The 13,344-nt window shown below is 41.1% G+C and overlaps 1 protein-coding gene across 1 annotated transcript in view; it reads right to left on the minus strand.

The window, feature by feature from the left end:
* The window catches only part of LOC135543717 (V-set and immunoglobulin domain-containing protein 10-like 2), a 122,411-nt gene that overhangs the window by 6,568 nt on the left and 102,499 nt on the right, over positions 1 to 13,344 (minus strand). The window contains exon 17 of the mRNA XM_064971084.1: positions 4,865 to 4,987. Coding sequence (XP_064827156.1) covers positions 4,865 to 4,987 — 123 coding nt within the window. The remainder of the gene's footprint in view (positions 1 to 4,864; positions 4,988 to 13,344) is intronic.

Below are 13,344 nucleotides of genomic sequence, written 5' to 3' on the forward strand. Positions count from 1 at the left end.
TAGAGTTAGAGTTTACATTAAACGGATGGTTAGGGTTAGAGTGTACATTAACTGGAGGGTTAGGGTTAGAGTTTACATTAACTGGATGGTTAGGGTTAGAGTGTACATTAACTGGAGGGTTAGAGTTTACATTAACTGGATGGTTAGAGTTAGAGTTTACATTAAACGGATGGTTAGAGTTTATATTAACTGGATGGTTAGGGTTTGAGTTTACATTCACTTGAGGGTTAGGGTTAGAGTTTACATTAACTGGATGGTTAGGGTTAGAGTGTACATTAACTGGAGGGTTAGAGTTTACATTAAACGGATGGTTAGAGTTTATATGAACTGGATGGTTAGGGTTTGAGTTTACATTAAACTGGGGGGTTAGGGTTAGAGTTTACATTAAATGGAGGGTTAGGGTTAGAGTTTACATTAACTGGATGTTTAGGGTTAGAGTTTACATTTAACTGGATGGTTAGAGTTTACATGAACTGGATAGTTAGACGTTACATTAACTGGAGTTTACATTAATTGGATGGTTAGAGTTTACATGAACTGGATGGTTAGAGTTTACATTAACTGGAGGGTTAGAGTTTACATTAACTGGATGATTAGAGTTTACATTAAATGGATGGTTAGAGTTTACATTAACTGGATGGTTGGAGTTTACATTAACTGGATGGTTAGAGTTTAGATTAACTGGATGGTTAGAGTTATAGTTTGCATTACCTGGATGGTTAGAGTTTACATTAACTGAATGATTAGAGTTTACATTAACTGGATGGTTAGAGTTCACATTAACTGGATAGTTGGAGTTTACATTAACTGGATAGATGGAGTTTACATTAACTGGATGGTTAGAGTTTATATTAACTGGATGGTTAGAGTTTACATTAACTGGATAGTTGGAGTTTACATTAATTGGATGATTAGAGTTTACATTAACTGGATGGTTAGAGTTTACATTAACTGGAGGGTTAGAGTTTACATTAACTGGATGGTTAGAGTTCACATTAAATGGATAGTTGGAGTTTACATTAACTGGATGGTTAGAGTTCACATTAACTGGATAGTTGGAGTTTACATTAACTGGATGGTTAGAGTTTACATTAACTGAATGATTAGAGTTTACATTAACTGGATGGTTGGAGTTTACATTAACTGGATGGTTAGAGTTTACATTAACTCGATGGTTAGAGTTCACATTAACTGGATAGTTGGAGTTTACATTAACTGGATAGTTGGAGTTTACATTAACTGGATGGTTAGAGTTTATATTAACTGGATGGTTAGAGTTTACATTAACTGGATGGTTGGAGTTTACATTAATTGGATGATTAGAGTTTACATTAACTGGATGGTTAGAGTTTACATTAACTGGATGGTTAGAGTTTACATTAACTGGATGGTTAGAGTTTACATTAACTGGAGGGTTAGAGTTTACATGAACTGGATGGTTAGTGTAAGAGTATACATTAACTGGAGGGTTAGGGTTAGAGTGTACATTCACTTGAGGGTTAGGGTTAGAGTTTACATTAGCTGGATGGTTAGGGTTAGAGTTTACATTAACTGGATGGTTAGTGTTAGAGTTTACATTAACTGGATGTTTAGGGTTTACATTAACTGAATGGTTAGAGTTTACATTAACTGGAGGGTTAGAGTTTACATTAACTGGATGGTTAGAGTTTACATTAACTGGATGGTTGGAGTTTACATTAACTGGAGGGTTAGAGTTTACATGAACTGGATGGTTAGGGTTAGAGTTTACATTAACTGGAGGGTTAGAGTTTACATTAACTGGATGGTTAGGGTTAGAGTTTACATTAACTGGACTGTTAGAGTTTACATTAACTGGATGGTTAGGGTTAGAGTTTACATTAACTGGAGGGTTAGAGTTTACATGAACTGGGGGGGGGGGTAGGGTTTGAGTTTTCATTAACTGGATAGTTAGATTTTACATTAACTGGATGGTTAGAGGTTACATGAACTGGATGGTTAAACTTTACATTAACTGGATGGTCGGAGTTTACATTAATTGGATGATTAGAGTTTACATTAACTGGATGGTTAGAGTTTACATTAACTCTATGGTTAGAGTTTACATTAACTGGAGTGTTCGAGTTTACATTAACTGGAGGGTTCGAGTTTACATTAACTGGATGGTTAGAGTTTACATTAACTGGATGGTTAGAGTTTACATTAACTGGAGTGTGAGAGTTAGAGTTTACATTAACTGGATGGTTAGCGTTGACATTAACTGGAGGGTTAGAGTTAGAGTTTACATTAACTGGATGGTTAGTGTTAGTGTTTACATTAACTAGATGGCTAGGGTTAGAGTTTACATTAACTGGATGGTTAGAGTTTATATTAACTGGGTGGTTAGAGTTTACATTAAATTGACGGTTAGAGTTTCCATTAACTAGATGGCTAGGGTTAGAGTTTCCATTAACTGGATGGTTAGACTTTACATTAACTGGATGATTTGAGTTTACATTTACTGGATGATTAGAGTTTACATTAACTGGATGATTTGAGTTTACATTAACTGGATGGTTGGAGTTTATATTAACTGGGTGGTTAGAGTTTACATTAACTGGATGGTTAGAGTTTACATTAACTGGAGGGTTAGAGTTGGAGTTTACATTAACTGGAGGGTTAGTGTTAGTGTTTACATTAACTCGATGGTTAGAGTTTACATTAAATGGATGGTTAGACTTTACATTTACTGGATGATTAGAGTTTATATTAACTGGGTGGTTAGAGTTTACATTAAATTGACGGTTAGAGTTTCCATTAACTGGATGGATAGGGTTAGAGTTTTCTTGGGTCCTGCAACATTAAGGCAGTTATATGCAATTAAAAATGAGTTTTCATTAACTGGATAGTTAGATTTTACATTAACTGGATGGTTAGAGGTTACATGAACTGGATGGTTAGACTTTACATTAACTGGATGGTCGGAGTTTACATTAATTGGATGATTAGAGTTTACATAAACTCTAACCATCCAGTTAATGTAAACTCTAATCATCCAATTAATGTAAACTCTAACCATCCAGTTAACATTAACTCTATGGTTAGAGTTTACATTAACTGGAGTGTTCGAGTTTACATTAACTGGAGGGTTCGAGTTTACATTAACTGGATGGTTAGAGTTTACATTAACTGGATGGTTAGAGTTTACATTAACTGGAGTGTGAGAGTTAGAGTTTACATTAACTGGATGGTTAGTGTTAGTGTTTACATTAACTAGATGGCTAGGGTTAGAGTTTACATTAACTGGATGGTTAGAGTTTATATTAACTGGGTGGTTAGAGTTTACATTAAATTGACGGTTAGAGTTTCCATTAACTAGATGGCTAGACTTTACATTAACTGGATGATTTGAGTTTACATTTACTGGATGATTAGAGTTTACATTAACTGGATGATTTGAGTTTACATTAACTGGATGGTTGGAGTTTATATTAACTGGGTGGTTAGAGTTTACATTAACTGGATGGTTAGAGTTTACATTAACTGGAGGGTTAGAGTTGGAGTTTACATTAACTGGAGGGTTAGTGTTAGTGTTTATATTAACTGGGTGGTTAGAGTTTCCATTAACTGGATGGATAGGGTTAGAGTTTTCTTGGGTCCTGCAACATTAAGGCAGTTATATGCAATTAAAAATGTTACATTACATTTCGAAACACTTTTCACAACACATGAAGTGTGTTCCCTCATGCCTTCAACCAGATATCTATAGTACAAAATCCATGTGTACGTGTGTGTAAGCGTGTTTCTGTGCGTGTGTGTCTCTTCACAGTTCCGCTGTTCCATAGGGTGTATTTTTATCTGATAAATCTGATTCTACTGATGTGGAGAAGAGTTCCATGTAGCCAAGGGCTTTACATAGTACTTTGCGCCCACCATAGTCTGTTCTTGAGTGTTGCAGTGATTTCACTCGCTGTAGTAGCTGGCGTGTATAGTGTTGAGTCATCCGCATACATAGACACACTTTACTCAAAGCCAGTGGCAGGTCATTTGTAAAGATTGAAAAAACTTAGACAGACAGCTGCCCTGGGGAATTCCTGATTCTACCTGGATTATGTTGGAGAGGCTTCCATTAAAGAACACCCTCTGTGTTCTGTTAGACATGTAACTCTTTATCCACAATATAGCGGGGTGTAAAGCCATATCACACGTTTTTCCAGTTGCAGACTATGATCGATAATATCAAAAGCCACACTGAAGTCTAACAAAACAGCCCCTACAATCTTTTTATCATCAATTTGTCTCAGCCAATCATCAGTCATTTGTGTAAGTGCTGTGCTTGTTGAATGTCCTTCCCTATAAGCATGCTGAAAATGTGTTGTCAATTTGTGTACAGTAAAATAGCATTTTATCTGATCAAACACAATATTTCTTAAAAGTTTACTAAGGGTTGGTAACAAGCTGATTGTTTGGCTATTTGAGCCAATAAAGGGGTCTTTACTATTCTTGGGTAGCGGAATGACTTTAGCTTCCCTCCTGACCTCAGGGCACATACTTTCTACTAGGCTTAGATTGAAGATATGGCAAATATTATCCTAGGTAATTTTCCATCCAAGTTGTCAGACCCCGGTGGCTTGTCATTGTTGATAGACAACGGAATTCAAAATTACAATTCTTGTCTTTCATAATTTGATCAATTATACTTGTGAAGTGTTTGTTGCTTGCATGTCATGTCTAAATTTGGTAATCGTGACAATAAAATTGGCAATATCAGTGGGTATTCTGATGAATGAGCCATCTGATTCAATGAATGATGTATCTGAGTTTGTGAATAGTGTTTGAGTGTGTGTGTGTGTGTGTGTGTAGTGTTTGAGTATTTAGTGTGAATTTGTAGTGTGTGTGTACGTACGGGGGTTGTTGTTGCGGTTGCGGATGATGTACATGAAAAGCAGAACGGTTGCTATGGCAGCGATGAGCATCCCTCCGATGGCTGCTCCAATCACAGCAGGGTACGCACTGAAGGGAGGGTCCGCTGCAAAACATACACATTTCACACACACACACCCACACACACACACACACACACACACACACACACACACACACACACACACACACACACACACACACACACACACACACACACACACACACACACACACACACACACACACACACACAGTCAGAAATGTATACCTTCTACCATTTACAGCGAGCTTGAAATTGACAGATTCCGATTGAGCTGACATCCGCAGCATTTACGTTAATGTGATCTTCGCAAACATTGGGGAAAATGCACTTAAAATCTGCATTGTCCGCTCAAAGGTGACCTGCACAATAACACAGCTGGGATTGAATCCCGGCCTTTGCTAAATAGCTATGATTTGTCGAAAAATGTGGGATATATTATCAACATTCGGTTGTGGTGCATGTCCATACAAACTAACTGGCTATTGTCGACGAGGACGTTAGTGAATCAGTGATGCTTTGATGACGAACACTCAGAACTAATCTCTTACAAAATAGACAGAGCTAACAGTTTCAGAACTAATCTCTCACAGAATATTCAGAGCTAACACGTTCAGAACGAAACTCTAACAGAATAGACCAAGCTAACAGGTTCAGAAGTCATCTCTAACAGAATAGACAGAGCTAACAGGTTCAGAACTAATCTCTAACAGAATAAACAAAGCTAACAGGTTCAGAACTATTCTCTTTCAAGATAGAGATTCGATCTGAACCCGTTAGCATTGTTTTACAGAATAGACAGAGCTAACAGGCTCAGAACATATCTTTGGTAGAATATAGAGAGCTAACAGCTTCAGAACTAATCTCGAGCAGAATAGTCCAAGCTAACATTTTCAGAACTCGTCTCTTAAAATAGAGATTAGGTCTGAACTCGTTAGCATTGTCTATCTTGAAGGAGATTAGCTTTGTCTAGTACTGTCTTTTACCTATCGAGGGCCATTTCTTTAAGTGACGCCTTTCTTCCCAGTCGCCTATTTGGTGTGTGATATTCTGACTGCTATCAACTTGCTTTGTTGATTGTTGATACATCAACCAGGTAATATGTTTCTGTATTGTTTAACCTTTATTTAGCTAGGCAAGTCAGTTAAGGCCAAATTCTTATTCACAATGACAACCCAGGAAGTGTGGGTTAACTGCTTTGTTCAGGGGCAGAACGACAGATTTTTACCGTGTCAGTTCAGGGATTTGATCTAGCAACCTTTCAGTTACTGGACCAACGCTCTGACCACTAGTCTACCTGCCATATTGGGGGGAGTGGTTTCTCCTCTCCTAGGCAATCAGCAGTTAATACAGGGAGGTGTGCTCTTCACCTTTGCAAGTCAATTAGCAATTGTTATTAGTACTTCAGTCTTCCCTGTTTCCACTGCGGCAGCTGTAAACTAAGACTGTTGCCAAAACGTTTCTGATGAGTTATTTGAGGAAGGAAAGAGAGGAAGGCTCCACAACACTCTCTCACTTCAGTATCTTACCTAGTAATTTACAGATGATCTCATTTTACTCTTTTGTAGCTTTGTGAACTGTGTGTGTTTTCTATCCCAGTTCACTCTTCTCCCTTTAGGCTTTACAGATGCTCCCCACCTCTTGACTGCAACCCTTCTAATTTAGTGTACCCTGCGTGCACAACCCATGTGGAATCCCTAGTTTCTGGAAGCGTTTAGAACTGACGAGTTCATCTCAGCCTAAGCTGCCCTTCAGTCCCTTGACTTCTTGGCACTGACAGTGACATGGGTCACCCCAGAGAATCAAAACAAATCAACGTTTATTTCTCACGTGCGCCGAATAGCTCTGTCTATTCTTACAGCAATTTTATTTTATTTTTTTACCTTTATTTAACTAGGCAAGTCAGTGAAGAACAAATTCTTATTTTCAATGACGGCCTAGGAACAGTGGGTTCACTGCCTGTTCAGGGGCAGAACGACAGATTTGTACCTTGTCAGCTCGGGGGTTTGAATTTGCAACCTTCCAGTTACTAGTCCAACGCTCTAACCACTAAGCTAACCTGCCGCCCCAAATGCTTACTTACAGGCTCTAACCAATAGTGCAAAAAAGATGTTAGGTGAACAATAGGTAAGTAAAGAAATAAAAGACAGGCTACATACAGTAGAGAGCCAATATACAGTAGAGAGGCTATAGACAGTAGAGAGCCTATAGACAGTAGAGAGGCTATAGACCGTAGAGAGGCTATAACAGTAGAGAGGCAATATACAGCAGAGGCTATAACAGTAGAGCGGCTAAATACAGGAGAGAGGCTATAACAGTAGAGAGGCTATAGACAGTAGAGAGGCTATAACAGTAGAGGCTATAAACAGGAGATAGGCTATAGACAGTAGAGAGGCTATATACAGTAGAGAGGCTCCACCCCGCTGATCCTCAACACTGGGGCCCCACAAGGGTGCGTTCTGAGCCCTCTCCTGTACTCCCTGTACACCCACGACTGCGTGGCAACGCACGCCTCCAACTCAATCATCAAGTTTGCGGACGACACAACAGTGGTAGGCTTGATTACCAACAACGACGAGACGGCCTACAGGGAGGAGGTGAGGGCCCTCGGAGTGTGGTGTCAGGACAATAACCTCACACTCAACGTCAACAAAACTAAGGAGATGATTGTGGACTTCAGGAAACAGCAGAGGGAACACCCCCCTATCCACATCGATGGAACAGCAGTGGAGAAGGTAGTAAGTTTTAAGTTCCTCGGCATACACAGACAAACTGAATTGGTCCACTCACACAGACAGCATCGTGAAGAAGGCGCAGCAGCGCCTCTTCAACCTCAGGAGGCTGAAGAAATTCGGCTTGTCACCAAAAGCACTCACAAACTTCTACAGATGCACAATCGAGAGCATCCTGGCGGGCTGTATCACCGCCTGGTACGGCAACTGCTCCGCCCACAACCGTAAGGCTCTCCAGAGTGTAGTGAGGTCTGCACAACGTATCACCGGGGGCAAACTACCTGCCCTCCAGGACACCTACACCACCCGATGTTACAGGAAGGCCATAAAGATCATCAAGGACAACACCCACCCGAGCCACTGCCTGTTCACCCCGCTATCATCCAGAAGGCGAGGTCAGTACAGGTGCATCAAAGCTGGGACCGAGAGACTGAAAAACAGCTTCTATCTCAAGGCCATCAGACTGTTAAACAGCAACCACTAACATTGAGTGGCTGCTGCCAACACACTGACTCAACTCCAGCCACTTCAATAATGGGAATTGATGGGAAGGATGTAAAATATATCACTAGCCACTTTAAACAATGCTACCTAATATAATGTTTACATACCCTACATTATTCATCTCATATGTATACTTGTATACTGTACTCTATCATCTACTGCATCCTTATGTAATACATGTATCACTAGCCACTTTAACTATGCCACCTTGTTTACATACTCATCTCATATGTATATACTGTACTCTATATCATCTACTGCATCCTTATGTAATACATGTATCACTAGTCACTTTAACTATGCCACTTTGTTTACATACTCATCTCATATGTATGTACTGTACTCGATACCATCTACTGTATCTTGCCTATGCTGCTCAGCACCATCACTCATTCATATATTTATGTACATATTCTTTATCCCCTTACACTGTGTATAAGACAGTAGTTTAGGAATTGTTAGTTAGATTACTTGTTGGTAATTACGGCATTGTCGGAACTGGAAGCACAAGCATTTCGCTACACTCGCATTAACATCTGCTAACCCTGTGTATGTGACAAATAAAATTTGATTTGATTTGAGGCTATAGACAGTAGAGAGGCTATAGACAGGCTATAGACAGTAGAGAGGCTATAGACAGTAGAGAGGCTATAGACACTAGAGAGGCTATATACAGTAGAGATGCAAAATACAGTAGAGAGGCTATAGACAGGCTATAGACAGTAGAGATGCTGTAGACACTATCGAGGATATAGACAGTAGAGAGGCTATAGACAGTAAAGAGGGTATATACAGTAGAGAGGCTATAGACAGCAGAGAGGCTATAACAGTAGAGAGGCTATAGACAGTAGGGAGGCTACATAAAGTAGAGAGGCTATGACAATAGAGAGGCTATATACAGTAGAGATGCAATATACAGAGGATAGAGGCTATAGACAGTAGAGAGGCTATAGACAGTAGAGAGGCTATAGACACGAGAGAGACTATATACAGTAGAGGTGCAAAATATAGTAGAGGCTCGTAGCTAGTAGACAGTAGTGAGTCTATAGACAATAGAGAGGCTATAGACAGTAGAGAGGCTATAGACAGTAGAGAGGCTATATACAGTAGAAAGGATATAGACAGTAGAGAGGCTATAGACAGTGGAGAGGCTATAGACAGTAGAGAGGCTACAGACAGTGGAGAGGCTATAGACAGTAGAGAGGCTATATACAGTAGAGGTGCAAAATATAGTAGAGGCTCGTAGCTAGTAGACATTAGTGAGGCTATAGACAGTAGAGAGGCTATAGACAGTAGAGAGGTTACTCTACTCTACTGTATATAGCCTCTCTACTGACTATAGCCTCTCTACTGTATGTAGCATCTATACTGTCTATAGCCTCTCTACTGTATATAGCCTCTCTACTGTCTATAGCCTCTCTACTGTCTATAGCCTCTCTAAAGTATTTGCATCTCTATGCTCGTAGCTAGTAGACAGTAGTGAGGCTATAGACAATAGAGAGGCTATAGACAGTAGAGAGGCTATATACAGTAGAGAGGCTATAGACAGTGGAGATGCTATAGACAGTAGCGAGGCTATAGACAGTAGAGAGGCTGTAGACAGTAGAGAGGCTATATACAGTCGAGAGGCTATAGACAGTAGAGAGGCTATAGACAATAGAGGCTATAGACAGTAGAGAGGCTATATACAGTAGAGAGGCTATATACTAGTAGACAGTAGAGACAGTAGGCTATAGACAGTAGAGAGGCTATAGACAGTAGAGAGCTATATACAGTAGAGAGGCTATAGACAGTAGTGAGGCTATAGACAGTAGAGGGCTATAGACAGTAGAGAGGCTATATACAGTAGAGAGGCTATAGACAGTAGATATGCTATAGACAGTAGAGACAGTATAGATGCTACATACAGTAGAGAGGCTATAGTCAGTAGAGAGACTATATACAGTAGAGGTGCAAAATACAGTAGAGAGGCTATAGACAGTAGAGAGGCTATAGACAGTAGAGAGGCTATAGACAGTAGAGAGGCTATAGACAGTGGATATGCTATAGACAGTAGCGAGGCTATAGACAGTAGAGAGGCTATATACAGTCGAGAGGCTATAGACAGTAGAGAGGCTATAGACAGTAGAGATGCTATATACAGTAGAGAGGCTATAGACAGTAGAGAGGCTATAGACAGTAGAGAGGCTATAGACAGTAGAGAGACAGTAGCTATAGACAGTAGAGAGGCTATAGACAGTAGAGAGGTTATATACAGTAGAGAGGCTATAGACAGTAGAGAGGCTATAGACAGTGGAGAGGCTATAGACAGTAGAGAGGCTATATACAGTAGAGATGCAATAGACAGTAGAGAGGCTATAGACAGTATTGAGTCTATAGACAGTAGAGAGGCTATAGACAGTAGAGAGGTTATATACAGTAGAGAGGCTATAGACAGTAGAGAGGCTATATACAGTAGAGAGGCTATATACAGTAGAGAGGCTATAGACAGTAGAGAAGCTATAGACAGTAGCGAGGCTATATACAGTAGAGAGGCTACATACAGTAGAGGGGCTACATACAGTAGCGAGGCTATATACAGTAGAGAGGCTATAGACAGTAGAGAGGCTATAGACAGTAGAGAAGCTATAGACAGTAGAGAGGCTATAGACAGTAGCGAGGCTTTAGACAGTAGAGAGGCTATAGACAGTAGAGAGGCTATAGACAGTAGCGAGGCTTTAGACAGTAGAGAGGCTATAGACAGTAGAGAGGCTATAGACAGTAGCGAGGCTTTAGACAGTAGAGAGGCTATATACAGTAGAGAGGCTATAGACAGTAGAGAGGCCATATACAGTAGAGAAGCTATAGACAGTAGCGAGGCTATAGACAGTAGAGAGGCTATATACAGTAGAGAGGCTATAGACAGTAGAGAGGCTATAGACAGTAGCGAGGCTACATACAGACAGCGGTTAGTCAGGCTGATTGAAGTTGTATGTACATGTAGATATGGTTAAAGTAACTATGCATATATGATGAACGGTGATCAGGCCTACCACGGTTGTGTCATCTGCAAACTTAATGATGGTGTTGAAGTCATGCCTGGCCATGTAGTCGTGGGTGAACAGGGAGTACAGGAGGGGATTAGCACGCACCCCTGCGAAGCTCCAGTGTTGAGGATATGCGTGGCAGATGTGTTGCCTACCCTCACCACCTGGGGGTGGCCCGTCAGGAAGTCCAGGATCCAGTTGCAGAGGGAGGTGTTTAGTCCCAGGATACTTAGCTTTGTAATGCGCTTTGAGGGTACTATGGTGAACACTGAGCTGTAGTCAATGAATAGCATTCTCACATAGGTGTTCCTTTTGTCCAGGTGGGAAAGGGCAGTGTGGAGTGCAATAGAGATTGCATCATCTGTGGATCTGTTTGGGTGTTATGCAAATTGGAGTGGGTCTAGTGTTTCTGGGATAATAATGTTGATGTGATTCATTACCAACCTTTCAAAGCACTTCATGGCTACAGACGTGAGTGCTATGGGTCTGTAGTCATTTAGGCAGGTTGCCTCTCTGTTCTTAGGCACAGGAACTATGGTGGTCTGCTTGAAATATGTTGGTATTACAGACTCAATCAGGGACATGTTTAAAATGTCAGTGAAGACACCTGCCAGTTGGTCACATGTCCGGAGCACACGTCCTGGTAATCTATCTGGCCCTGTAGCCTTGTGTATGTTGACCTGTTTGAAGGTCTTACACATGTTGGCTACGGAGAGTGAGATCACACAGTCGTCCGGAACAGCTGATGCTCTCATGCATGCCTCAGTGTTGCTTGCCTCTAAGCGAGCATAGAAGTGATTTAGCTCGTCTGGTAGGCTCGTGTCACTGGGTAGCTCGCGGCTGGGCTTCCCTTTGTAGTCTGTAATAGTTTGCAAGCCCTGCCACATAACACGAGTGTCGGAGCCGGTGTAGTATGATTCAATCTTAGCCCTGTATTGACGCTTTGCTTGTTTGATGGTTCGTCGCAGGGCACAGCAGGGTTTCTTGTAAGCTTCCGGGTTAGAGTCCCGCACCTTGAAAGCGGCAGCTCTACCCTTTAGCTCAGTGCGAATGTTGCCTGTAATCCATGGCTTCTGGTTGGGGTATGAACGTACAGTCACTGTGGGGACGACGTCCTCAATGTACTTATTGATAAAGCCAGTGACTGATGTGGTGTACTCCTCAATGCCATCGGAAGAATCCCGGAACATGTTCCAGTCTATGATAGTAAAGCAGTCCTGTAGTTTAGCATCTGCTTCATCTGACCACTTTTTTTATAGACAGATTCACTGGTGCTTCCTGCTTTAATTTTTGCTTGTAAGCAAGAATCAGTAGGATAGAGTTGTGGTCTGATTTACCAAATGAAGGGCGAGGGAGAGCTTTGTACGCGTCTCTGTGTGTGGAGTACAGGTGATCTAGAATGCTTTTCCCTCTCGTTGCACATTTAACATGTTGATGGAAATTTGGTAGAACTGATTTAAGTTTCCCTGCATTTAAGTCCCCGGCCACTAGGAGCGCCGCCTCTGGGTGAGTGGTTTCCTGTTTGCTTATTTCCTTATACAGCTGACTGAGTGCGGTCTTAGTGCCAGTATCTGTCTGTGGTGGTAAATAAACAGCCACGAAAAGTATAGTTGAAAACTCTCTAGGCAAGTAGTGTGGCCTGCAATTTATCATAATATACTCTTCTTCAGGCGAGCCAAATTTAGAGACTTCCTTAGAATCTGTGCACCAGCTGTTGTTTACAAATATGCACAGACCGCTTCCCCTCGTCTTACCGGAGTGTGCTCTTCTATCTTGCCAGTGCAGCGTGTATCCCGCTAGTTGAATATCCATGTCGTCATTCAGCCACGATTCCGTAAAACATAGGATATTTCAGTTGTTGATGTCCCGTTGGTAGGATATTTGTGATTGTACCTTGTGTACCTGCATCGCTCCCTCTTGCAAATAACGTGGATGTCGGCCCTGCCGGATGTTTGGAGAATGTCTTATGCGTCTTGTAAATTGAAGAAAAAATCTTTGTCTAATCCGAGGTGAGCAATCGCTGTCCTGATATCCAGAAGCTCTTTTTTTGCCGTAAGATACGGTTGCAGAAACGTTATGTACAAAATAAGTTACAAATAACGCAAAAAACCCCACATAACAGCACAAGTGGTTGAGCGCCCGTAAAACTGCTGCCATTT

The sequence above is a fragment of the Oncorhynchus masou genome, chromosome 8, assembly GCF_036934945.1.
Source record: "Oncorhynchus masou masou isolate Uvic2021 chromosome 8, UVic_Omas_1.1, whole genome shotgun sequence".
Taxonomy (NCBI): domain Eukaryota; kingdom Metazoa; phylum Chordata; class Actinopteri; order Salmoniformes; family Salmonidae; genus Oncorhynchus; species Oncorhynchus masou.